Below are 27,938 nucleotides of genomic sequence, written 5' to 3' on the forward strand. Positions count from 1 at the left end.
AGTTTATAATAAAAGCAGACATTGTATGGGTTAATGTTTTTTATTAAATTTATAAAACATTATTGATATATTGACTTATTTTAATTAGATCCATTATCAGTCTTCCTCTTGTTGACATTGTAAATATGACGGCAGGCGTCCATGTCTCTCGCCTTTGATTTTGTGAATTTTCCATCTGTGCCCTTGTAGAATTTTCCTGGAAATTTTATAAAATATAATTTATTTATTGTTGTAGAGCATTAACCTATATAATGAAATTTATTTTCAATTTTAATGATTTCGAGATAGTGTTGGGTTTCAATAACGAAGTGGCAAAATGGTATTTAACGCCGATGGTGGTAATAATCCGGTGAAGTCTGCCTATATGTGTTGTCATCTATATCTAAATTATAACTGGTCGCTGTCTGTATATGGAAGATATATAAAAATAAAATAATAGGGGTAAATGGCCTCAAAATTGGGCAAAAAATGATTAATGTAAACAACGATTTTTAAAATGTTTGTCAGTTTGTCTGTGCGTTTGTACACGCTAATCCCAGAAATTACACATATTTTTTCTTAGCTTCTCGTTGTATTGTTTGGCGGCACTCAACTCCGCACTTTGTATCGTTACCAAAGAGAGAGAATGAAAATATTAAATATATATTTGTTTCGAGTGGGAATCGAATCCACAACATGTCACGTTTACAGTCGCGGGCTTGTGTCCCTGACAAATGACATAAGTTGGAAATTATATACAAAAAGAATGTTAAAAATATAATTGAAATCCGATAGAAAACATTAATTTAAATCCTAACGGTACGGTAATTAAGGGTTAATACTCACTTAGTATTAAATTTTTTACAGCAAACGTCGCACTCCACTGTCCCTTGTCTGAGATGAATGTCTCTTATATGTCTTTTCATATCATGTTGGTACGAAAAAGCTTTTTCACAATAAGTACACTGAAAAATTGATTAATAGATTATTACAGAGGATGCTGCGTTATGGGTTCGATTCCCATTCGGGGGAATGAATTTTTTATATTTCCTCACATTGGAAACAGGGTAAAACACTGTATTTTAATTCTGTCACTTAACACACAATGTTTCGAATTATTTCACGTACTGTAAGTTATTTTAAATATTTTTTTATTATTTGAAGATTTATGACTTGTATAGTTACGTTTTCCAATAAAAAAAATATTATTACCTTAAACGGCCTAGTAGTACTGTGCACATGCCTCATATGTTTCGCCAGGTTACTAGAAGTCGTAGTTGATTTTGGACACTGAGTGCATTTGAAGGGCTTGTCCACCATGTGTGTCCGTTTGTGCACTTTCAACAAATCCATTGTTCTCCCTTGATATGGACACTCGTCACACTTGAACGGAAACACGTTTTCGTGTATACCCCTGGAAAGTTTTAGAATAAAATAATTACAGTACAACTGACGAGTATTGGCCGCTCTAAAGTTGATTGTAGAGAGTCTGCGCCGATTTGATGTTCGGATCTTACTGTAGATACTGTAGATCGTACAATTTTTTTGTTAGTATGAGTTCTTGAGTAGGCACAGCCTAATGGGCAATCCATTAGGCTGTGCCTACTTTTTTTAAAATTATATTTCATCTATACTAATATAATAAAGCGGAAGGGTTTGTTTGTTTGTTTGTTTGTTTGAACGCTAAGATCTCTGGATCTACTGGATCGATTTACTTTGTTTTTGTTTTGTATGAAAGCTGCATTCTTCAGAAGTGCTATAGGCTATATAACATTACATTACACATATGTACTAATAAATTAAAATACTTTCTAATTTGACATGCAATTTATTCTGCCATGTTAATAACAACCGTCGTCGCTACGCGACCGCGTTCGTTACCGCGTCATTTTGATATTCATCCTTATGAAAATAAATATAATAGTCACTTTTAGCATTTCATCTAGATTGAAATTATATTTCTATAAAAATTATATTCTTTTAATACTTACATATGAATTACAAGATTAGCATTAGACCTTGCAGTTTTTCCACAAATATCACATAAGAAATTCTTTTTACTTTTGTCATCCTGAGTTTTAGGCACATCCATATTTTCATTTTTGCATTCAGACAAATGTGTATTATATGAGTCCTGAAAAAAAAATATAAATATGAGTTTACTTCAGCCACTCAACATGTAATGTTGGGAATGCAATTTCTTTTTCTAAGTTTCTTCTATCTACCCCGTTTTACAGAAAAAAATGTGTAGAATCTTTTATATTTATACTAATATCATATAGCAGAAGACTTAGTTTGTTTGTTTAAATGCTGAGATCTCTGGAAATAGTGGTTGGATTTATTTTTCTTGTTTTGTATGATAGCTACATTCTTCAGAGTGCTATAAGCCTATGGCTATAGCCTATATTATAAATTGCTTTAGCCTATATGTTATGTATAGCCATACATAACATTACATTGTAATTCTTAATTTTAGTCTTAGTAGGCTTAAATAACGAAATAACAAAAATTACGAACGCATGTAATGTGCACTGTAGAAATAGATGTAAGAATATTGTTCTAGAAAAACATTCAATTTCAGACACCGTATTATAGTAATATATAGTAATCAAAAATGGATAGCAAGCTAAAAAAATTCGAAGTTATTTTTATTGTATCGATTCTAATTATATTTTAAGTTAGTTACATTAAAATAATGGTCAATATAATTAACTTTATCATTTCCTATTATACCTAAGTCCCAGAAACATATGACTATACTTGAAAATTGCAGTGGCCCTTATATTATTATAAAAGGAGATATTCCCATTGACTGAGGTAAGACACACTCACAGCACCTTTGATGGTAGAACCGAGAAATTTGAACAGATGTTTATTTTTGTAACGTGGACGCCGACTTAATCTGTTGGCAAATGCAGTATAATAAAATAATTATAATAGGTGGTATGTGGGTGAAGACACGAGTGGGCCACTAGTCATTCATATAAGTAATGAATCTTAACCAGATTTTACTAATTTCCAACTAGAAATATATATTTTCTAGTTGAACTTTTGTCCAGTTTGTTAATATTTTATAAAGTTTAAGCAGATCATACACCTACCATATCAAAAAAGTTTTTATTGCATGTTGTACATCCCCATATCTCTGAATTGTCATCTGAATATACTGGAGATGTGATATGAAATGAGTCTTCACTGTTATGAGAATTTGCATCCTCATTGTTCATTTCTGCCTCTGTAATGAAAACTTTTGATAGTTAGCTATGAATTATTAAAGTACTCACAACTTGTCACTTTTATAATAAAAGTAATATTAAAGTAGAGTAAGTTGATATAACACTCTTGTCAGAAAATCATTGTCATTAAAGTGATTGAGAATTAATAATAATGTGTTTGAATATAATATACTGTAATAAGAATATTAATTTTTACAAATTACATTTTTTAAAACAACTATAAAAACACTAATAAGAATATTTATATAAAATTCAAAAGTAATTTGATTTGAAACAAAAGATGAAATTACCTTTTTTTATGGAAAGTTCTATCATAATTTTATTATTTGTTCGGCACATATCTCTAAATATAATACATCCATTTAAGAGGTTTAAGCAGTTCTGACACATGAGTTTTGGTAATATATCTGCCCGATTTATCTGGAATAAATTTATTTAACGAAATAATAAAGACATATAAATATAATAGGGTTTAAAATTATTAAATGCAAAAAATATAATTACTTACAGTTACTCCAGAGAAATGTTTTATTTCTTCTGATATATTAGGGTAAGTAAAATTATCAAATATCGGGATTAGACCCTTTTCTTCGTGACATATCCTGCACATGTTTAGATCAATTGTTGTAAATGAAACTCTAAAAACAAAATTGAAAGGGGTTGTGAAAATGTTCTCTCTTTCTATACATTCTGAACAGTTTTAAAATTTGATTATTACTTTTTCTTTGATTTATTTTTCTTCCTTTTTTTAGTCTTTTGTAATACATTTGCAAATAGCATTGACTTCAATAACAATAATGAAGTCATTTTGATCTTAAAGTCTTGTTATCATGGTTTCATATGTCATTCGTAGGTAATATATATAAAATAAGAACCATATAATTTATTATTTTACTTTTAATGAAGTATACAAAAATCCAAACATAAGCAAACGTTTGTTTTTAACTTTTGAGATATGACTTTATATGTTGTGACATTCATATTCCATTGACAATTTGACATATCTATCATAGTAGTTTTATTTTAAGTCTAATAAGTATCCTAAACTAAATAAATTCTAATTTGAATTTAATTACATATAAATAAATACTAATAAAGAAATTTGAAATATATATTTTTAATAGAATACCGTATTCTACTAGGATTTAACTTTAATTCAAATTTTATCTTTACAGAGTATACGAAAAAGTTGCAATTTATTTACTTTTAGACTACTAATGAAAATTTTTATACTTATCACACAGTAATGTACCGTAGGTAATTTATTTAGATTTCTTTGCGGTATTATACCGTAATATATATTTTAATAATTTGCTTTTATTAAATCTATAATAAATTTGACAATTGATGTTAATTCTTATATAGATAGATGTCATGTCATTCTAATGAGTAGAGTTCTGTGGTAGATGTAGTCTGTGAAGGACTGAGAGGCCAAATGCCAATAATAAAAATAAAAACATATTTTACAATATACATAATTAATATAAATAAATATTATTAATCCAAATCGAATAGTTACCAATTTTAATTATAACTGAATAATATTTATCGAACATCTTTTAACGGCAGTTTCTTTTGTTGTATATAAATATAATGAATTGTGTTGTATTATTTAAAGTTATGTTGTTATATATTTATTTATGTAAAACAACAAACGAGATATCTCATAAAATATAAGATTAATCACCTTTCAATCTCAAAAAAGATCCACTCTCATCATGACGGTTTACTTAACTAAAACAATGATGTCCAAATTAAACAAAATAACATATCCCGGTACGAGTACTGATGATACTGACACCAACAATGATCATTGGGAAAAACTTATTATGGACAGGTATGTTCATAGATTTATATATGAATAATGTGTTTTTTATTTCATTTTCTAATATTGCTCATGTGTTTTATTAGGTATAATCCTGTTTTACCAGTTTTAATAAATTTTCCGTATATTGATCTGAATGGACATTACTTGATTTATTTGCTCCTATTTGATTAAGACATGCTTGCTTTATTTATGTTAATAAATAAGTGTAGTATTTAATAGATAAATAAACATAAATGTTTTCAGTAAAATAGGTTTAAAAATATCAAAAGAAATGATCTGTAGAGTATGTGGCAAAAGTGGTAGTATACCTTTATACAGTAAAATTAATGATTGTGATATCATGGGTGCTTTACGAAGTGTCACAAATATCACGGTAAGTCATCTATATCATTAAAACAGTTACATATTTTTTTCATACACTATTGTAAGCGAAGGGAATCTAGAGCTAAGATAATCCATTCTCTACTTTCCATGCAATTTCCTTAATACATATATTTTTATTTATTATTCCCTGTGGGGAGTGGGAAATGAACCCACAACTTAATGTAAATGAATTTAGCATTCTCTTTGTCCCACTGTACCACAACTGCTTCAATAATTTTTGATGGATTACATTTTATCTCTATCAATTAAATGGTCATCATGTGAGAGTATGAAATTTTACAAATATGTGATTACAGATAAGTGCAGATGATTCTCTGCCAAAATATATTTGCAATGAATGCTTGCAATTACTTAATGTTGCTATAACATTTAAGAAAACCTGTGAGTCAGCTGATAGAAAGTTTAGAAAAATATTAAATCCTTTGGGTAAGTAACTTATAAAAGTAAGCTTATTTTTTTAGACAGATTCACTATACAGTTTGAGAAATTAATACAATGAGTGATGGAACCGTACATAATACTTTATCTTATTTCAGCAGAACAGTGCAAACAAATAATAATTAAATTTTAAATTTAAATAAAAATTTTTAAAATAATAAAAAATTAATTAAAGTAATTTAAATATATACAAGATAGAATAAAATTCACAATCATTATATGTATAATCAGACACATTACCATTGATTGTTTTCTTTTTTAAATTAAAAAATGTGACGTTTGTGGGTAAGTTTTCTACATGAGGAAATAAAGTATTCAATGTTTTCATTTGCTCAGTGGCAATGAGGCAAAGTGTGACATTGAGTTCAACCACTCAATATGTAATGCCTCAAAAATTTGGTGGAAAGTAGGGAACTGCAGGGTCTTACAGAGTGTCTTAACACTAGGTTCCCACTGCCTACCCTGCTATGTGCGGGTTACAGTGTGAATCTAAAAAAAGGCTTTAGCTCAACAAGTTTTAAAGAAAATTAATATTCAAACAATAGCTATATTTTTATTACTTTTGTAGGTGACCCATTGCTTCATTCATATCCATATTCAAAACATGATTTCCAATTGATATTGCATCAAATGAAATTGAAACGAATGGAAGAAGACCAGAAGGCTGACAGGGAAAGAAGAAAAAAAGAAAGGCTACTGGAGAAAAAAGATATGAAATCTAAGGAATTTAATTGTTCGCCTTGTGACTTAACATTTCCTACTAAGGTTTAAATATTTATTAGATTATATTTAGATTTAATATTTATTTGGTTATTATAGATATTTTGCTAGGATATAAGGTTATTATGAGGATGTATATAATTTTTTTAATTTAATTTCAATGATAGCAGAGTGTTCAGAACCTGGGAACCTGGGAACTTATTTACACAATCCTTTCCCATTAAGACACTTCCGTTTCCCACCTTCACAAGTTATTAAATTAAATATTATTCTATTATTCTAAATGAAATTTCTAGCTAATTTAATGTTTTTTTTACAGGAGAAGTTAAATGCACATAGGCGGGAGAGACAGTGCATGCGTCGTGCATGCGACATATGCGGGCAACTCGTGCGCAGTATATCACAGCATATGCGGCACAATCACGAGCAGAGTGTTGTACACAAGTGTCCTACATGCGGAAAGGAATTCCCTAATATAGCAAGGCTGAAGAACCATATGTAATTTAAATTTTATTATCTTATTTAAATTGATGGAATGATTGTACACCTGAGTAGGGTCCAGAACCGCCCAAATGCGAGTTGATTAGGCCTATCAACTATGTACCATTCCATACTAATTTCATGATTGTAAATAATCGGGAATGTTACTTATAAACTTATTTATATCTATAAATTTCCATTTTTCGGACTTTTTCTTTCTTTTTCAATGTGAATTCTCACTTCTTGTTATATTTCATAACTCCATTCCATGAGAAGTAGGTTATAAAAGATATACCAAAAACGATGAATAATATTAACGATATTTTTATTATGTAGATTTATTGTATTCATATGTTACATCCATATGTTATGGTTGATAAATAGTGACCGCCCCGAAGTTAGGCTTTCCGATTTTTTGTGCGTTGTTCACTCTCACAAAAAACATCTTAAAATGAAGTCTACGCAATAATCTACAGCTTACTTCAGGGCGACCACCACTCGCCGGCCATACTGTAACAACCCTGATGTGAAGGTAACCCCTAAACAAAACATCACACAACACAGGCTGGTCCATACAAACACGTTCAACTTCTTCTGCGACCTGTGCCCGTACAAGTGCAAGTACAAGTACTACCTGGTGATGCACATGCGCACGCACACCGGTGAGAAGCCCTACAAGTGTGCGGAGTGCCCCGCCACCTTCGTGCACCCCTCCAACCTCAACAAACACAAGCTCACGCACCAGGAGAAGCAGTTCAAGGTATGTGTGTGTGTGTGTTTTTAATAGTATTGTATTCATACACTTGTGCTATATCTACCGCGGTGAAGTTAGGCTTATGAACTATAATTATTATTCATTTGGGAAGAAAATAATCAAAACTACGATATTTTGAGTGGCGGAATTCAACGCTACATCTTTTGACATGACTTAGTGCAACATATATTTGGCGTTTTCCAAAGTTTTTTTACCAAGGTCGATTACATCTCATCCTAGTGTAGTATAGTAGTTTGTGGACTGTAACCGCCCAACATAATATTAGAGGCAACATAGGCGCTTCTCATCTCCATAACCTCTTAATGCTTGAAAAATAGTACTAGATGGATGTATGAAATGAAATGAAAATTTATTGCCAAAAATATATGAATACAGTAACCAGATACAATAAATCAATCCTATTTATTACAGCATTCGGTTAAATAATTTCACTCTGGTTTTATGAACTCTGGTACCCATTGTAAGATTTAACTTGTGTTATGGGTACCAGTGCTCTTACAGATTTTTAAATGATCTAGGAATCGGTAGGTCCATCAAACATCTTGTGTCTGGTTGGTTAATTATTGTGTAAAAAACACAATACAAATGTAAATACAATAAAAATATAAGAAAAAAAAATAATAATAACTAATAGTAATAGAAGTAAGAAAATTTATGAATGCACATTTTTACAATCTTTTAGTCCAACCCCAAAAGTTTCGTCATAAAATTTAACGTACATGGCTTCTGGTGACTCTTTCTTTCAGTTGATTTCTCCTTAAGGCTGGCCATTTGTTTTTTTTTTATTATACCCATAGCTCCATTCACTAGTCCTTTTGATACGTCTTAACATCACTTGAAATTCGACTCCAATTTTTATTGATGGGAGAAAACCACCACAGCTATTAACGTCTTTGGGAATTACGTTCTCTGGTGGTGTTATGATATTGATTGATTGATATTTCGCTACTTTACGAAACTCATCCACTGCATTGATTTGATAAGTTCGCTGAAGCTGAGCATTTTCCTTGCTAGTTTTTTCGTTGTAATCCTCGACTTGTGTAATTGTAGACGACGACTCCATCGGTACATTAACCATTTACAGGCACGTGGTGCCACAGGCATGGTAATTCTAGCTGATCCGTCGTCAATTCTACCTATTGAATAAATCAATTAATTCGCTATCATTGCGCTGTCGCATGAATTGATCAAGTCGCATGAAAACTGATGCCACAAGTTTACCTCCGGCAGTAACCACGAGAGCTTCACAAAACCCCAATTCCCTTTTACCGGAGGAAGGTGGAATATGTCACCGAAAACCAAAATGTTGACCACCGAATAATTTGTCGTTGTTTTTATATTCTTGCAGTCTTAGGTGGATTATTCTTGCGTTCTCCTTCTCATAGGAAACCATAGAAATTTCGTCAATGATTAGCCAATTAATATAGCGCCATTTACGTCATTCGTTCTAGGGTCTTTGATTTGTATTTTTTTTATGTCATAGTATTTTTTTCTATAGGAAGCTAGAAAGTACTATTTAGTATTTTGTATGTCTTACACAAAGTTAGGCTTTAGTAATATATCTACTGTTGGTGCGCAGTAACATTTAATATGCACCACGATTAATTTCTACAGAAATGATTTACAAACCTGCGCCGCCCGTAATAAAAAGGGTTAGCTAACTACCAATCTGCACTACATTCGCAATATGCTTTCTTATCTCTGTGCAATCTGGCTTAAAAAAGACATCAGAGTATTCGGTGGTTCAGCCATATATGTTTTAGGTTTATGTTATACAGAGGCAACCAGCAACTTTCGTCTCTTAATTCTTTTTTTAAGGAGCTGCTAAGATGACGAACAAGTGTACCACGTTGCATAGTATCTAATTTATTAAACATAAATATGTATGTTTACTATATAGTATATACTATGTATAGCGCGCGCGTTCGTATCATTGACCCATAAACGAGTGATGTGGTTTTTGACAATTTAATTAATGGACTGTGGTGTTCTATTATGTTTGGTAAATTTGTCGTTTGCGGTTTAAAATTCGATATGACGGTGGCTTATATTAAACAATGAGTAATTAATTATCTATGATTTTAATGTTCGTTCTCAATTTATATATATATATTTTTTTAGCTTCACGCGATATCCATATACACAGGGGGTTTAGGCAGAGGGAACCTAGTGTTAAGACACTCCGTTCCCCAGTTTCCGCCACCGTTTTCCTACCGAGTTTTTTTTTACATTTTTAAAGTTGTATTCCACATTTAGGAAAGAAAAATTACTTATTAAGAAAACGTATAAATTTTATAAGTTTTCTTAATAAGTATGTAATATATTTACTTTAGTGCTTACTCTGCGAGAAGGCTTTCCGTACTGGCACAGCGCTCTGGGAGCATCACGACGCGAAACATATGAATATCAAACACCGATGCACGTACTGCGGGAGGGACTTTTGTTACAAGTAAGAATAGTTATATATTTTTTTTCAGTAGAAAAGAAAAAAACTAATAGTTACGCCATAGTATACCTATGAGGCAATGTACAATATTATGCCAATATTAATGTATAAAAACCGGTCAATTTTTTTGAGTCTTTGAGTCCGAGTTTATATCACATTTAAAGGGTTCCGTACCAATTTAATAATTGTATATCAATGGGATGTAAAATTTTTATAAGTTGACAAAAATATTCGCTTAATTGTACAAAATTAGTGCATAGGATGTAAAACTTGCGCCACCAATATAAAATTCCAAGTTCAAGTTCTCACTTTTTGGCAAATTACTTAAATGGAGATCCACGAGATACTTCTCGTGTAGATCTCATGTAGATTTTATAAGGTTTATGGGTCCTCAGTGGGCGATTACGACTCATACTTAACCGGTTCTTTAATTATTAAAACAATAAAATATATACTTTATTACGTCACAGGTCAGATCTTCGTAAACATGAAATTCGAAATCACAACCGCGTGAAAAGAGACTACATAGGCGGCGAGCCTACATACAAGAGAGTGGAGAGACTGCAAAAGATGCAAGAAGACGAGGCAATGGAGAAATGGCGGCAGGAACAGATAAACGTTAATCAAACGCAGACGTTTGTGGAACAGCCAAAGGATAATACATACATACAGACAAGTCATCCAATGTATGTGTCTGATGTGACCGGGATTATACAACAGCCGGTTATTGGTAAGTATTTGAAATTTTTTTTGGCTTCATGTTGTGGAAATCGAACACAAAACCGTCGCGTGTGCAGTCGTACGCTTGTGCCCCTGTGCCACGAAGTGCATACGGTGATTAGAATTAGAACGACTAGTATTTTGTGTTGACCTTGACACAGTTAAGAAACTACTTAAGTAGTTGACGTAGGTCGATTAGAACAAGCATGGCTTAGTAGTCAGTGTGATTGGACCGGGTTCGAGTCTCGCAATTTTTGTTAAGTTTTCGATCGTTAGCTTCTCTATAGGGAGATTTTTGCAAAACTATGTTATTTAAATTAATAAAGTAATAAATGATGATTATATATAAACCTAATTAGTTTTTGTACTAAATCGACATTATGTATAACAATAATAGGGAAAGATGGATTTCTTATTTATTAATTTTACAACTTCTTCTGTTGGTTTCATGCTATAATATTTGTTTCAAAGTTTGAAATAAACTTTCAAAGTTTTATGCACAAACTTGTTTGTTATTTCATAACATCTATGCACTTGAAGCTGGAGTGTTAAGTTCCGAACTTTTCTATGATGATGCGGAAATTTTCATACTTTTGTTAAATCCAAGTTTTTCTTTCAGCTCCACAACAAACTGTACAGTTGACTTTGTAAGTATAAATTTCTTTTCTAAATTTATAAAAAGAAAGTTAAAATTTGAAATATTTTAATAACATTAACTTAATTATTATGAACCCCTTTGAGTCCAATTCCTTTGAATTGGATGAAAGGAAGGCAGGATGGGCAGAGGGAATTTACTGTTAAGTCACTCCGTTTCCCACGCGCTGACCAACTTTCGAGACATTGCGTTGTGAGTGGCGAAACTCAACACCACGCGCGAAGAATTGCAAATAATTCAGTTTCACGGGTTGGAATCGGACCCACAACCATCGGGCTTATCGTATAGATCTCTTCATTCCTTTGTAATAATTTTGTTATTCTTTTTACAGACCAGAACTTATATTGAAGAAGGATGACGGTAAAATTTATGATCAACAGGGCATGCCATATTTTTAATGTGAATTATGTAAATATTGAAGTTATGAAATAACATGTAATAATGAATTAGTTACTGATTAAATAATAATTAATTAAGACTAAATTTGTAAAAAAAAATATGTTTATATTTTTAATGTGCCATCATGTCTATTTTATTTTTTTCATGCTCAAAAATGGCTGCCATTTATATAAATATATAATATAGTCTTGTTATTTTTATAGTAGCAGCTTTTTCAGTAATATTTTTATACTAAATAATGTTAAATAAGATGTATTTAAATAGTCATGAAATATCTTGCTTAACCCCGTTTATCTAATGAATTATTCATACATATTATATCCATATACTGTATAAAAGTAAGATTATGTAAATGTATATCGTGATAGTAATATTTTTTGTTTATTTTCTCTAACCTTCATGTTGTATCCCGAATATAGCAGAAAAGGCAGAGGGAAACGGGAACCTAAAGATACTCCTCTCTCCACTTTCCGCGCCCGATTTTTGAGACATTGTACAGGGTGAGTCATATTGAACTTTCCGGTTTTGGAAGGACGTTGCATGAAGAAGGGAAGGAGTAGAAGGGTGGGGATGGTGTCATTAGACGCGCCATGACATGCAGTTTTAGTGTGAGCAATGGCTTGGTCGGGACAACATCGTGCGTTCGTAGTTGAAGAGTTTATTAAAAATGGCGGCTCCGTGATCACAACACAGCGTGCGTTCCGTTTACATTTTGCTATTGGTCGACGTGAAATTTCACCCATACAAGATTCAGGTAGTGCAAGAATTAACAGTTAGAGACTTAGACACACGAACAAATTTATGCCGCGACATTCAGCAGATCCCCCGCACTGCTGTTTTGATCTTCAGTGATGAGGCACATTTTCACCTCGCCGGAACTGTCAACAAACAGAATTTTCGATACTGGGCTGAGAATAACCCACGAAACCTACACGAACGACCACTTCACAGCCCTCGAGTGATTGCAGAGTTTGGTGTGTGGGGTCCCTATTTTTTTGAAGAAGATGGTCAAGTCGTCACAGTTACCTCTGCTCGGTATTGCGACATGCTTGAAACTTTTCTGAAACCGAAATTGGAGGAATTAACGCAGAATCATGACAACGATAACATCTGGTTCCAACAAGATGGTGCTACAGCCCATACATCCAGGCGTTCAATGGAAATCCTGCGACAAATGTTTCCCGGTCATCTTATTTCTTTGCGAGGTGACGTTGGGTGGCCGCCGAGATCACCTGATTTAACCCCCTGCGATTTCTTTCTCTGGGGTTACCTGAAGGAAAAGGTGTACACGCATCGTCCCCGAACCATCGATGAACTGAAGGCTGCAATCACGGAAGAAATCAATGCTATTCCGCTGAATATGACTCGACGAGTAATGGACAACTTCCGGGAAAGGCTTCAGCAGTGTGTGGTCAATGGAGGTAGACATTTACAGGATATCATTTTTAAAACCAACTAAATTAAAACTGCATGTTATGTGCTTTCAAACAATAAAATAATTTTTACTGCATGTCGCTTTGTTTTTAATACACACCTTATTGAAATCGGAAAGTTCAATATGACTCACCCTGTATGTTGAATGGCGGAAACTCAAAGACGAACTATGTGTTGTTAACAGAGCAAGACAGTGAAAATAATTCATTCCCCCGAGTGAGAATTGAACCGTCGCACTATCGACAGTGGTAGAACAACGGCAGATCAAAATTCGTTTCTACTAAAGTCGTCCCTGACGCACTTTTTTTTAATAGTATAAATAGTGGAACTTTAATGTAATGAATTAGTTTTTCGTGAATTATATTAGGAATATATATTTATTTATCGTGGAAAATTGTAATTCGTGAGAATGTCTATTTCAAGTTGTTCGCTTCGATACTTTAAATTATTTTTTAATTTGAATTACAAAATTCCTGATATTTATTAATTTGAATGCAGTCTCTTTCATCCCATTTCACCCTATCATAAATACCACATTCAAAAGTAATATAAGTAAGGATAGTGATCAGAGTCATAAACCCCGTACATTACACACGCTTTCATAAACAGATTTTTCGCTGCACTCGTTACTATACAGTGGTCTAAACACTGCCTAGACCCACTAGCCTGATAAACAAAAGTGTGCGTATCACTAGGTAATAGTTCAAAGCCCATACAATACATTGCTCGTCACATGTGTTCAGTAACTCCCTCGAAAATCTTTCACCAGGATGTACGTTGAAATCCCCAACCATAATAACTGATTTGACATTCTCACTGTCAAGTATTGCGGATATTTCACTTAGACATTTGATTCTGACATGATATGACACTGAATTCTATTAAGTTTTCATTCTTATTGTTATCGAATGACATATACACGGAAAACAACAATATTGTACGGTTATCATGCACTATTTTTATAGTTATGAAGCGATCACTATTACACGACACTAAAGGCACAGACTGGAAAGCACCTTTTCTCCACAGCAATGCTACTCCACCGTAAGGTCTTTCCCTGACGACTCCCATCGTGGTGTCCATTGATGACTTACCCGTGTACGCGAAGTTGTCATCCAGGCTTCCCAGATATGAGTCAGTTCTCCTGAATGGCGGTGACATCAGATGTTTTGCATAATCGTCGTACACACTCCGTAGATCTTATAACTGATTTACAGTTAAAGGTCGATAGTATAACTTTCTTTTTGTCCAGTTTATCCATTATGCTTTAGAAGTTTCATGCATAATCAGAGAGTTATCTCTTGCCTGCCGTCTGGCCATAAGTTGTCATATAGATAGACTTCCAACTTGTTTTTAGATACAAATAACTTAAAAGCATTGTAAGGCTTTTCTCTTTTCATAATAATTTTCTCTAAGTGTACAAGTTTCTGCGTTTTACTTTTAATATATTCACAGATATCATGTTCAGTGGTTTGTTTATTTACATTCGGTATTAATAATGAAATTTTCGTTTCCGCCGCCTTGAATTTTCCCAAGGGAGACAAGTCCAACCGACACTGTGGGTATTCTCAAAAAGTTCTGAAGAATCGTATTCCCGATAAAAGCCTGTGGCTTATTATTATTAATTAATTAATAGCCGTAGTCGTACATCCTAGTAAAGGCGAATTCACAAGTGCAACCGGAACAGCATTATTGTAAATGTTGTTATTTGCTTGAGAGTGAGAGAGAGAAAGCCGCCTCTTCAAAAGGCACCGCCTGGATTTCTTTACGTAACGCCAAATTTACTGTGAGTTGATACGTAAACTCGCTGAGTGCGCTCAGTGATATCACCCTTCGTTTCACCCCCGACGAATCTGTAGCGTCGGTTATATCGTTCACAATAAACCATTGAGTTAGGCGATCCTTGTATATTTGCCAAGTTTGCAGATTGTTGTCAAATTGCGACAATAAGCCAAAATGCAACATTTGGAATTTAACAGATTTCTACGGCAGCTTGCTCATCACATTGTTTTGACTGATGGTGTTGTTACTACTTCGGCCGTGTTCGGGTGTAGCCGCTGCACTCGTAAATACTTCGGCCGCCTTGCCTTTGGCCGGCGCTGCGACGTCCGTGTCAGCTGTTAACTCTGACGTCACGTAGGCCGCTAACTCCAGAATTCCCCTTCTCTTCGAGTATTAATATTATTATCGTTGCAAAACGATAACGGTGATCTGATTTTTTGAAAATTCTTCCAGTAAATCTGTAGTAACATAATTGTTTTTGATCTGCTTTACTTCAGCTTGTAAAATTAACAAATCTTTCAATATTTTAGTGACATCTACATGATCGAAACAAATAGATCCATTGTTTTAAATACGGCAATAATATCTTCGAGCTCCTTTGGTTTCTTTTGTTTACGTCTAGACACACACTTTTGTTTTGTCTTAACGGACGGAAACAAAAACTTCTTCGCCTTTTCAAGATCCTCTTTAGAATAAGCAGACTCACAGATCCTTATTAGACTCTCTTTCACTGTCCATAACATCATGTTTATTGCAAATAAACGCTAACACTTCCGATATAACCACGTTACAATGCGCACATTTAGCCTTAGCGCGCACTGGTAACTTTTGTCACGGTGACAATAAATTTTTTGTCACTGATATGTCACCATACTTTTCGCGACTGCGCGCACTTGCGATGACAGTGACGAAATTTTTTACATTTGATAAAATGGATCTCGAAGAGATGGTTGGTAAGAAATAGAAAAAAAAGCAAATGTAGAAAATATTGGCTTTCAACTTTTCATTTGTCTTAGAGCAATGGCCTCAACTCAATTTCGTCAATCAGTATTGTCATTGTCTATTTTATCTTCATGAAAACACACGTTTTGCCTTGGTGATGAACTTGACGCCATTCTTGAAATAAAAATTCGGTGCTGCAATGCAACACGCTGCTGTTTCATATTTATGCGGAAGACGACTAGTATGGAAACCGCAAGGGGAAGGTGACATTTAGTTGCTAATGCGCGCACGGGCATACAAATCTATGGACGCGGTGACAGTTGCGTCACCGGCGTGTTGCCGTCCTCCGCGGACAAAAAGTCACCCAATTGTCACGTATCCAAATGCGCGCACCTTCATTAAGGCTTAGCGCGCACTGGTAACTTTTGTCACGGTGACAATAAATTTTTTGTCACTGACATGTCATCATACTTTTCGCCACTGCGCGCACTTGCGATGACAGTGACGAAATTTTTTACATTTGATAAAATGGATCTCGAAGAGATGGTTGTCTGTGCACTTATATTAAGAAATAGAAAAAAAAGCAAATGTAGAAAATATTGGCTTTCAACTTTTCATTTGTCTTAGAGCAATGGCCTCAACTCAATTTCGTCAATCTGTATTGTCATTGTCTATTTCATCTTCATGAAAACACACGTTTTGCCTTGTGATGAACTGGACGCCATTCTTGAAATAAAAATTCGGTGCTGCAATGCAACACGCTGCTGTTTCATGTTTATGCGGAAGACGACTAGTATGGAAACCGCAAGGGGGAGGTGACATTTAGTTGCTAATGCGCGCACGGGCATACAAATCTATGGACGCGGTGACAGTTGCGTCACCGGCGTGTTGCCGGCCTCCGCGGACAAAAAGTCACCCAATTGTCACGTATCCAAATGCGCGCACCTTCATTTAGTGTAATGTACACGGTGACAGTCACGCAACAGTCACGGTGACAAATATCACCAGTGCGCGCTATACCTTAGTGTAATGTACACGGTGACAGTGACGCAACAGTCACGGTGACAAAAATCACTAGTGCGCGCTATACCTTAGTAATATGCACAGACATTTTGACAGGTATGACGGTTCGGTTCGGTTCTTTATTTATGGCGCTTCGAGCGTGCCAGTTTAGCACTATTCACAGCCAATGTCACGTTGTATGGAGAACACACAAAGGAGGTTGTACTGTAAAAAAGAGATTATATTACACAATAGGAGAATGCATGTCAAAAAGAGTCCAGTTAAAGTGTTGCCTTCACCTATAAAATAAAAAATCGTAAAATAAATATATACATGAACATGAGTTAGTAGTAAATATATTAATTTATAGTCTAATATTATTATATCTAATATATTTACATAAAAATTTACATAGAGGACTAAACACAAACATTAACAAACATTAAACACTAAGAGGACGGGGAACTTTATAAGGAAGAACATCATATCAGGGATGAATTAATTTAGGACAGGAAAAAAGTATGTGGGAAGGTGAATCGTCGTCCAGGCCACATTCACACAGTGAGTGGTCCCTGACCCTGATCTTGGCTAGGTGCACAGGCGTACAAGCATGCCCAAGGCGCAAACGACAAATAGTTGATAACAGGTATGACACAACTCGCCTTTCACTGTCGTGTGACTGGCGTCAGAGCGCAAATTTTGACGTATTAAACAAGCCTGTAGCACAATTTTATCGCAACTTATGATTTTTTTTGGACGTGTTTTAATGGAAACGTGGACGCGTGCGTTGTAACATTTTTATTTTCATATTGTATAATTGAATTATATTGAATATTGTATAATTGTATAATTGAAAATTTTAATATTGTATAAGTATACCTATATTTTATTTTGTTTGTAATAAACTAATAACATAAAATGAGACGATTCAAATGACAGTACTTGCATTTAGATTTATAATATAAAATTTTGAACGTGTTGTATATGTTTATATGTGTGTAATGTGGTGCTACCAAAGTTGTGTCTCACGTAAACTCAACAGCTGTTGCTAGAGATTTATTTAGTTTGAAATAGAAATGCAATATTTTTTATCTTTTATTTCTTTGTTTTTATCTATTCGGTAACAAGTACCGTAATATATTATTGATAAATATGATAATTGAAGCGACCCTTTAGCTACGACGTGGTCGTGGCTATTGTAAGAGTCGCAACGCAAGTAACGTTATATTTTAGCAAAATCGTAAAGTTAGTGATGTGACCACAACACTTTGTGGCAGTTCTTTACCGTAAAATATTTATATAATGAATATTTATATATCACATGTAATCATTTTATTATCTATGAAACGTAGTGATTTACTAAATAAATCGATATATAATCAGTTTCAGTGTTTTATTGTTTTTTTTAATATTTTTTTGGTAAATTTGTTTCCTTTTTAAATTAATTGGTATCTTTACTTAAAACTGAACAACCACTATATCATGAACCAAACATTATTTTGAACCTAAACTTACCAATAGAGGAGCTTTCATTTTCAAATGTCATAATAAATTTGCTATAATTTCTTTGATGTCATTTAGTACTCTGCTCATAAAACCACCATCAAATATTTTCGCCGAATTCTGGAGATATTGCGTCGCGGAACTCAACGTCGCGCTTTGCCTCGACACAAGAACGAATCGATATAAATAATAAATATCTCATTTCCCCGAGTAGGGATCGAACTTACAACCTGTTGCGGTTATAGTCGCAGTGCACCGCGACTGGCCTCTATATAAAATGTTAATATGTAGATTTATAATATATATATATATATATATAAATACTGTTATATATATATTTAAATACTGTTTAAAAGAGCATCGGTATATATTCAGTATATTAAAGCTTAAACATCTTAAATGACCAGCATATAAAATATATATCTAATTTCGTATTTAATATATTATTTTCATTTGATATTATAGCTGGATCATTGGACATTAAATTGTAAAACAAAGTATTTAGACACTCTTCGAGTATACCGTGCTTTGCGGGAAAAAGCATGCAAGCGTGCTTAATTTTTTAGTTTAAATGTAAACAAATTTAAAAAGAGGAGAAAATCTTTTATGGCGACGTTTAGAATTAATTTGTCGTTAGTGTTTATTCCGTTCCGCTGTAAATACTTACAATAGTATTTCCGTAACAATACCGTTTCCGTATATTTAATTAATAAACGTTAGTAAAATTGATGAATAGGATTGTAAGAGCTGAAAGTAAGTTTTCATCGCCTTTGTATATAAAATCGATAATTCCATTAGGACCCGGTTGTGCACGTTATTGTAAGTTAATTTCCGAAATTCCTAATAGGATTTTTATCAATGTTAGAATAATAATTTACACATAAAACCTCCTTCTAATCCTCCAAAATTCGGCAGAAATTGGAGAACGGAGTGTCTTTACTCTGACACTATACACAAAGTAAAAATTTTGCGGAAAACTTATTATATACCAAGGTTATATTTTTCCGTCTAATTTATTTTTCTATAACATACATAATATTGGGAAATAAAATGCCTTCAGTAATGGAATTATCTTCAATGTGAAATTGTTTCGTATATTTCGCATGACTCGTCGCCATGTTAGATTATTTGCTGATTGTCTGAAAATAATGTAAGAATATATACTTTGAAACAGAATACAAGATGGTATTTTGTGGATCGGTTGTTAGTATATTCATTATTAAGAACCCTTAAGAAACTATTACGATAGTTATAGAAATATACTATAATTTTGGTTTGAGTTAATTTTTCATATTTTATATGTCATTTTTACCTTTCGTATCATTGGTTGAATAGTTTGTCGATTTCTATAGTATGTAAGTACTTTATCAAAATTATTTATTTTAAGTATCAGACAAATTTTATTTGTAAGTAGAGAGAGTCTAGTGTTAAGACACTCCGCTGTCCACTTTCCGCGAAATTCTGGAGGTATTGCGTGTTGAGTGGCAGAACTCTCGTACTCGACACCAGATTGAAAAAATGAAAATATTAAATATTCCTTCATAGGGCATTTAACCCGCAACCTGTCTCCTGTCACATAACCTGGCACAGTCTGGCCTCTTGGACTAGACTGGACGATTATTTCTAATCCACCAGACAAATATTTAGTATTCGGTATGTAAATATTTAAATTCAAATGGAAAGACGTCATAACTGGATGAAGTTCGCTGCAGTAATTCTCCTTACTTACATTTCGTTTACGAGTCTAAATTTGACTCACACGCGAGTAACTGAAAATCGAATTATCTCGTTATACGGGGGAGCGAAAGAATCCCCGCGAGAAATCTCCAGACAGCTTTACGTATGTGCTGTGATTGCAGAACTACTCTGAGAAACTTGGAATAAACTAAATTTGTTTGCGAACGTTTCACTTGGTCTTGGTAAACACTCGCAAAATTCGTTTTTCTTTTTTATTTTTAGTGTTTATTTATGTTCATATAATTTTTTTATTTTTCAATGGAGAGAGTACCTAGTGACAGGTATATTTGTATCTCTGTTGTTAAATAGTTTCTGAAAATTTAATAATGAGACATTTTTTTTTATAACTAGGTACGTACATCAAATATGATGTATGGTGTATTTTATATACATATATGGTGTAGAAGGCCTTATCTAAACTTAAATATACTTTTCCTCTTAAGGAGTCATTAGAAGTAATACTTTGCGAATGAAACTTGACGAAGAAGACGACATAATTGCTGTAGTAAAAGTCATTTCGAGCAGCCATTCTGTTAACTTGGAAGATTATATTTTATTTGTAAGTAGCTATTTCTCATAACGTAGTAGATAAAAGTGGTCAAACGAGTGCTATAAAAGTAATGTTATTTTTTTAAATATTTCCAACAAAGCGATTCGTCTTACCTACATATGGAATATTTAATTTCTTTTTTATTTTAGCTTCAAGCTGTATCCCCCACACAGTAAGTAAGCAGAGGCAATCTACTGTTAAGATTCTCCGTTGTCCATTTTGACATGAACTCAACCCCACCCGAACCGAGCTGAAAATATTAAATATTTAATTTCCTCGAGTAGGAATTGAACCCACAACCTATCGCGCTAACAGTCGCACACTTGTGCCACTGTGCCACGACTGGCCACATTAAATACCAAAAGATATAAGAATTTTATGAAAACAACTAGTTAAATTGACTTGAATAAAGAAGTGCACATTTTATAAATCTGAGTACGCCTGCCAATTAAGATAAATGCAAAAATTACCATATATTTAAATTATTATATGAATATTGGCAAATAATGATAACAATCAGGCAACGAGCTTTGTAAAATCTTTTTAAAGAGATTGTAAAAATAAAAGTTTTTCGCTCGTGAGGCGTACGGCACGATGTAAATAGTAGATTACTACTACCGCCTAATTGTTTAAGGTATTGGACGTGCTTTCCAAAAGATTTGAGTTCAAACAAAAATACACTTGCAATTTTTGTATGGATTTTACGTGTTATTTAGTCTCTCAATAAACCATGTGATACAGAGATCAACGACGCGTATATAGGTAGATGAAAACTTTACATTTTTGGGTTAAATCCTAAAAAACTAATAGCCTTAAAAGGGCGGAACCCTCGGTGGGCGAACTCGACTTGCACTTGTCCGGTTTTTTACTGTACAAGTGTACATACATACTCGTATCTATTTTTTTAATCAGATCATAATAAAATTATGTATTTGAAGATTTAAATATAGGCTGATTATTTAAACTAATATCACACTTATAGAAACTAATAGAATAGTATCAAGTTTACTACACCAGACTATAAGAACATAGAGGTGTATTTACTGTACGATGCTATCTAATAGTAACTCCCGCCCGTCTATCTTACGATATAGTTTATTGTTAGTTGGTATTTGATAAGCTTTCATAGTTGTGTGCTTCTATTATGTATTATGAGGTAGCTTTACGTCTTAATTTACACAAGCGTTTAATATGTGATATTTTCAATGGACATATCTTCTATATTATTAATTTAGAGTAATGAAAATATTGTAATAGAATACGAATCTATGTTTAAAAAAAAATCTCTCTATCTGTTTTGCTTTACTTATTTTTTTTGAAATCTGGAACATCTGATGAACGTTTAAAAGTAAAGGTTAATAAATAAAGAATTGGCGAAGTAGAATACTTTTTGCGTGACTTCCGCCAATACTTTTTACGTGACTTCCGCCAAATTTGGTGAAAGATGAGCAATACTAGGTTCCTTCTACCTACTCTGCTATACCTGAAAGTCTTCTAAAGCTATTATTTTGTATTACAATTGGTCTGCTTGAGAAAAATATAAAAATAACTATGAAAACAATATTTTTTTGTTTTTTTGTAATATATTGTGTATTTTGCATAAAAACAAAGTCAACTCCTGGTTTCACTTCCTTATACATACTCGTATATTTCATGTAATCTCATATACATGTAAATGACTTTATGTTAATTTAGTAGCCCATGAAATTCAGGAAGGGTTTTGTAATGGGAATATTATCGTCTTAAGTTATAACATTTACTTATCTTTAAAATTTGCTATCTTCAGAGTACACACCCTGTTTCTGGAATTAATATTTCGAATTCTGAAATTAGGTTTTTTAACAAAAGTATTTTTAACCTTATACACATACTAAACTAACTATTAATAAATAGCACTATTATTGACATAATAATTATTCAGGCTTTTTAGTAATATTTTAACAAATTCTAATCAAAAGTATTTTATTGTCACATAAACACTTATTGTTTACGAGCGAATTTACATCGACGAATCTGTAGCTATCCCTTGAGATATCGGTATCGGTATAAGGTTTTTTGAATAAATAACGCGTATATTTTTATTTTAGTGTTTTGATATATGTATACACTTGTTTCTTGATCTTAAACCTATAACTCATATTGAAAAAAAGTCAGTCAAATTTTTGTGACCCAACACCATAGCCTGTGTTAAATTATTGTTTATTTTGACAAAAAATAATTTATTTAAAAGCCCAAAATTTTTATTTAACAAGGAAAGGAAATAGGAAAATTAATTTACATTTTTAGGATTTCGTACCCCAAAAAGAAAAGCAGTCATTATAAGATAACTTTGTTTAATTCAGTTAGTGTGATAATTTATAAAACACTTAAGTAATTACAAAATTTAACGAAAATAAGCGCAACTCAAATAAAACAAAATTCTGTAATTAACTGGTCAATAATTTATCATTTTTACTTTTTTTTCATAATTTATGTACCTAATGCCTGCCTGTCCTCTCTGGAGAGCCTAATAATATATGTATATATCATATTTCAATTTGTATTGATATGGGAGCATTCACAGTTGCCACGTAGGAATTCTTTCCCAAATAGAATATTTGCGATAAATCTAACATATTTAATATTCATAACATTTGTATTTTCGGATTTGGCTCTCACGTGACTTTTAATCCCAAAAGGATGTTTTCTTTTATTGCTTAACAGGTTTTACTGGACGTGTGTTTATTCCTGTATTGCTTAACAGAATTTAATGCACGTATTGTGCCTGTAATATTTTATGGTGTCTATTCTATTCTATACTTAGTCTCGCCATAAATACTGTTACAATTAAAAATAAACAAAACATTAGTTTTGAATTTGGAATATGTCATTTTAGACGTTTGTTGGATGTGTTTTTTCACTTTGGCGCCAATATATTATTAAATATTTTGTTATATTAAAGTGTATTAAGTTTATATATATTAGTAATATTATTATTATTATATTTGAGAACAAATATTTAGTTGAGAAAAGTATATAGGTATATATCTATACTGTATTTGCCAAAGGCTGCAGTCCCCTATTTTAGGGCCTTCTAAATAAATTGCCGACAGTGACTCAGTTCGTATAAAACCCCTTTCGAAATCAGCAAAGTGCCTGGAGCGTAATATCCGACCACGCGGCTAAGTTTTACTATAGTTAGAATGCTTATGAGAAGGTTTTGCGTTTTAACTTATAAATTTTCTTGCTGTCTTTCTATAATGACAGAATAGAGAATTTATGTCTAGATTTTTTTGTGCACATGCCACTTTACGCTTTTTTCCGGAAAGCAGGGTAAGCACACGCCACCGTCTCTCCATTCTCTCTTTATGCTAAAATTTCGAGACATTCGTGTCAGTACACAATACCATGCTTCGTCTTATCACGAGAGCAATAGAGATGCAACTAATTAAACTGACTGCATACATCTACAAAGTTAAATTTGTCTACTTTTAAAATTTATATTTCTCGTTAAATTACAATCTTGAAATTGGAATAGAACCATCGGTGGGTGAGTCCGACTCGCACTTGAATGAATTTTTAAAAATTCAATGCTACATATCAATCTATTTGAAATCTATTTTAAATTTATAATAAATTTCTTTCTATATATTTAATGTATTTGCTTACCTAAGAGCTTTCAGAGCATCAATTCACAGTGTAAATAACTAAAGCCTGCACATAACATAAGGAACTAGACCATCCGTTACAATTTATTAACAAAGATTTAGCACTTTACTTACTTCTATTTTTATATGGTCTTAAATAGAGTAACAGCGCCACTCAACGTCGTGCTTTGCCTCGACACCAGGGCGAAGAAATGACAATATACACTTAATTTCCTCGAGTGAGGATCGAACCTATAACCAGTCAGTTACAGTAACACACATGTGTCCCTGCGCCACGACTGGCCTCACTAATTCTTGAGACGACGGGTTCTTGTCATATTGATTTATTTTCGTATGGCTAGTAGCTAGTTTCCGTATCATAGAATTTCTGTGAAAATTGAAGAGAAAATTAACGAACATGGAGCTGAGGGAACGCCCTCAATTAACGAGCGGGTCGTAATAGCCAGCTACGTACGGAGAGGCTGGCTGTATTAATTACCTGTGTATAGGAAATATGCAGATTTACTTTCAGATTTATTGGCGAGGTAATTTAACAAATAGTGGATTTGTAATTTATCTCATGTTTATTATTTTTAAGTGTGGCAGGCGTATAATGGAGTGTCGTGATACTAGGTTCTCTCTGCCTACTCTGATATACTTGGAATAGAGCGTGAATCTAAAAAAAAAATATATTTCATTTAACTCTCATAAGCCAGATACATACTCTTTTTTTTAATTCAAATTTATATGCCTAGTTCTAATTTAATTTCTTTCACATCGGTCTATATGTTTTGATATATTTATAATATAAAGATGTATTGTTGAGTTTGAAATAATTATTATTCACAAATTAATACTAAAATAATCTTAGTTTTTAGATTCTTAATATAATTTTAAAATTATAGCCTCAACGGAGTCAGCCACGCGGTTCGAGACGGCGATTTGAGCTGCTTTTACGTGACTCAATTTTCAAAGGAATATATGTAACATATATGAACTGAAATTAAGAAAGATAACGAAAATTGAATATATTATATTTATGTTAAAAGACCAAGAAATATTAAAACGGTAGATTGAATTATATGCAAAAAATAATAAAATACAATTCACCTCATTATTTTAATTCAAATGAACACATAAAGATAAATATGAAATAAAAAAAAAGAATCAAATTGTGTCGTTCCTCTAAAATTCTAAGCAATAAAGTTGCTAAACAATGTTTCCTTTTATGAAATTGTTTGTCTTTAGTTGTTGCGTAACACTACAAAAAATGCAATCTACTCTGCTATATTCACTTTCAAAAGTTAAACCCATCTTGCGCCATTATTGCCTTTTCGGACACTTTTCTTTAAGACACTCACTTCTTCATGTTCCGCCGAATTCTGTAGGCATTGCGTGTAGAGTGGCGGAATTTATCACCGTGCCGTGCCACGATACCAGAGCGAAAAAATGAAAATATTAAATAATTCCTTCCTCTGAGTGGGAATCGAACCTACGACCTGTCGCGTTCACACGGTGGTTAACGACTGGCCTCATCCCATCCAACCGATAACCAGTCTAAATTAGTTTCCAATATTTCAAAGACTAATAGAGATAAATGGTCTGCATATCAAACTTCTGCATGTCAAACAAAATGCATAAATCAATGAGTTAACTTCGACGTAGGTACCATAAATAAATTTGATTCGTTTTTATGTTTATGCGTTAATATATCAATATACGGTGTCAAATTATAGATTGGAGCATTTTTTGGCGCAATAGTGACTAAACGCGACTGGTTCTGGGTTCGACTCCCACTCAAGGAAATTATATTTATATTTTCATTTTTTAAAATTTATATTTCCATCTCTTTCGTGACCAGTGCGGCGTTCCACCACTTAACAAGTAATGCCTCCGGAATTCTGCAGACAATGGAGAACGCAGTGTCCTAACACTAGGTTCGCTCTGCCTACCCTTCTGTGCGCGGGATACAGCACGACGCTAAATAAAAATAATATAATATAATATAATATAATAGTAATTCGTGGGAAAATTGAAAATGTTATGTATAATTTATAAAATCTAAGTAAGTTATAAAGTGTATTGTGTTTTATAAAGTTACGTAAAGTTGTCACCTTACATATTGACCCTCTAGTACTTCTCAAGCTTTCATTCATGCTCTTTGACTTTAGTATAGAAGGTCGAAATAATTTATTCATAAAGTTGACCTGGTAGGGTGCTCGTGGAAATCGCAAATGGTTTTCTTTTAAATCGTATGGTAGAATGTAATGTTGAATGAAAGGTATATAAATAGAGTAAGAGGCCATAGTGGCACAGCGTTACAAGGTTTGACTGACTGACACTCGACGAAGCTGTAACTGTAGCTGTAGCACGCTGTATCCCGCACACAGCAGGGTAGGCAGAGAGAAAACTAGTGTTAACACACTCCGTTCGCCATTTCTGGAGGCAGAATCAGGCAGAAAATGGAGAACTTGTGTGTTGAGTGGCAGAATTGTATACAAAGTGTAGTAAAATCGATGCATAAATGCTTGTATTTAATGATTGCGTTGACTTAGAAGCATGATTTTTTTGTGTCAAGGGGCTATAAACTTGATTATTTGATATTAATTATTACTTAATGTTGTATGTAGGTAGTTTCGTATAATAATAAAATCAGTTGTGTCACCGACTCGGCCTTGTTTTGTTGCTCCCGCTCGCGAAACTAACCTGCGCATGCTTCTCCGCCGCTTCTAACGCCAACGCCAGCTCGACAGCCCTTTTATAAGTAAGGTCCGACTCAGCAAACAGACGAGACCGCATCTCTTCACTTTTCAAGCCAGATACAAATTGATCCCTCAGATTCTCTTCCAGATTAAATCTAAAATTACACGTGCTCGCTAAATGCTTAAGCGCTTGAAGGTAATCGCTGAGTGACTCGGCCTCCCCCTGCCGGCGCAAGCGGAACACGTGTCGCTCTGCAATGTCGGACCGCTTCGGCTCGAGATGTTCACCGACTAACCTCACTAACTCCTCGAATGATTTTGCCTCCGGGTTATGAGGTGCACACAAATCACACATTAGGTCATAAGTAGGCTCGCCGACCAATGTTATTAATGTAGCCACTTTTAAACTGTCTTCAATTTTGTTTAATGCCACAAATTGTTCCATGCGTCTTATATATGCCGACCATTTTTTGCTCGATAAATCAAAAGATTCGATTTTTCCGATAGGCATATTTATACACAATAATTATACACAATAATTATAACTTTTACACTCGTCGCCAGTTAGATATTACTGTAATTATAGCTTAATATGTAAGG

At 33.3% G+C, this 27,938-nt stretch overlaps 3 protein-coding genes and 1 pseudogene across 4 annotated transcripts in view; 2 read left to right on the plus strand and 2 right to left on the minus strand.

The window, feature by feature from the left end:
- Positions 1-21: 21 nt before the first annotated feature.
- On the minus strand, positions 22-27,493 carry LOC146531509 (uncharacterized). Of its 2 annotated transcripts, none has more exons than XM_085198522.1 (8): positions 27,343-27,493; positions 3,724-3,853; positions 3,506-3,635; positions 3,081-3,214; positions 1,971-2,113; positions 1,192-1,393; positions 826-944; positions 22-196 (listed from the first exon to the last, which is right to left on the minus strand). In XM_085198522.1, the coding sequence occupies exons 1-8, from the start codon at positions 27,348-27,350 to the stop codon at positions 97-99; spliced, it is 966 nt and encodes a 321-aa protein (XP_085054648.1). In that variant the 5' UTR covers positions 27,351-27,493; the 3' UTR covers positions 22-96. The 2 variants fall into 2 exon arrangements, with proteins under 2 accessions (XP_085054648.1, XP_085054647.1); XM_085198521.1 differs by lacking the exon at positions 27,343-27,493 and adding an exon at positions 3,934-4,196.
- On the plus strand, positions 4,617-12,546 carry LOC146531510 (uncharacterized). The gene is made up of 10 exons (XM_085198520.1): positions 4,617-5,052; positions 5,287-5,416; positions 5,724-5,853; positions 6,434-6,630; positions 6,905-7,083; positions 7,630-7,825; positions 10,174-10,289; positions 10,757-11,016; positions 11,626-11,653; positions 11,993-12,546. Exons 1-10 carry the CDS (start codon positions 4,934-4,936, stop codon positions 12,057-12,059), a joined length of 1,422 nt encoding a protein of 473 aa, XP_085054646.1. The 5' UTR covers positions 4,617-4,933; the 3' UTR covers positions 12,060-12,546.
- Positions 7,820-9,278, minus strand: LOC146531511 (ATP-dependent DNA helicase PIF1-like; annotated as a pseudogene).
- The window catches only part of LOC146531512 (uncharacterized), a 136,296-nt gene continuing 121,378 nt past the window's right edge, over positions 13,021-27,938 (plus strand). Inside the window, exon 1 of the mRNA XM_085198528.1 lies at positions 13,021-13,630. Coding sequence (XP_085054654.1) covers positions 13,106-13,519 — 414 coding nt within the window. The 5' untranslated portion in view covers positions 13,021-13,105 and the 3' untranslated portion in view covers positions 13,520-13,630. The remainder of the gene's footprint in view (positions 13,631-27,938) is intronic.

Source organism: Heliconius melpomene, chromosome 15 (assembly GCF_056956725.1).
Source record: "Heliconius melpomene rosina isolate 202511_hmr_F chromosome 15, ASM5695672v1, whole genome shotgun sequence".
Lineage (NCBI taxonomy): Eukaryota > Metazoa > Arthropoda > Insecta > Lepidoptera > Nymphalidae > Heliconius > Heliconius melpomene.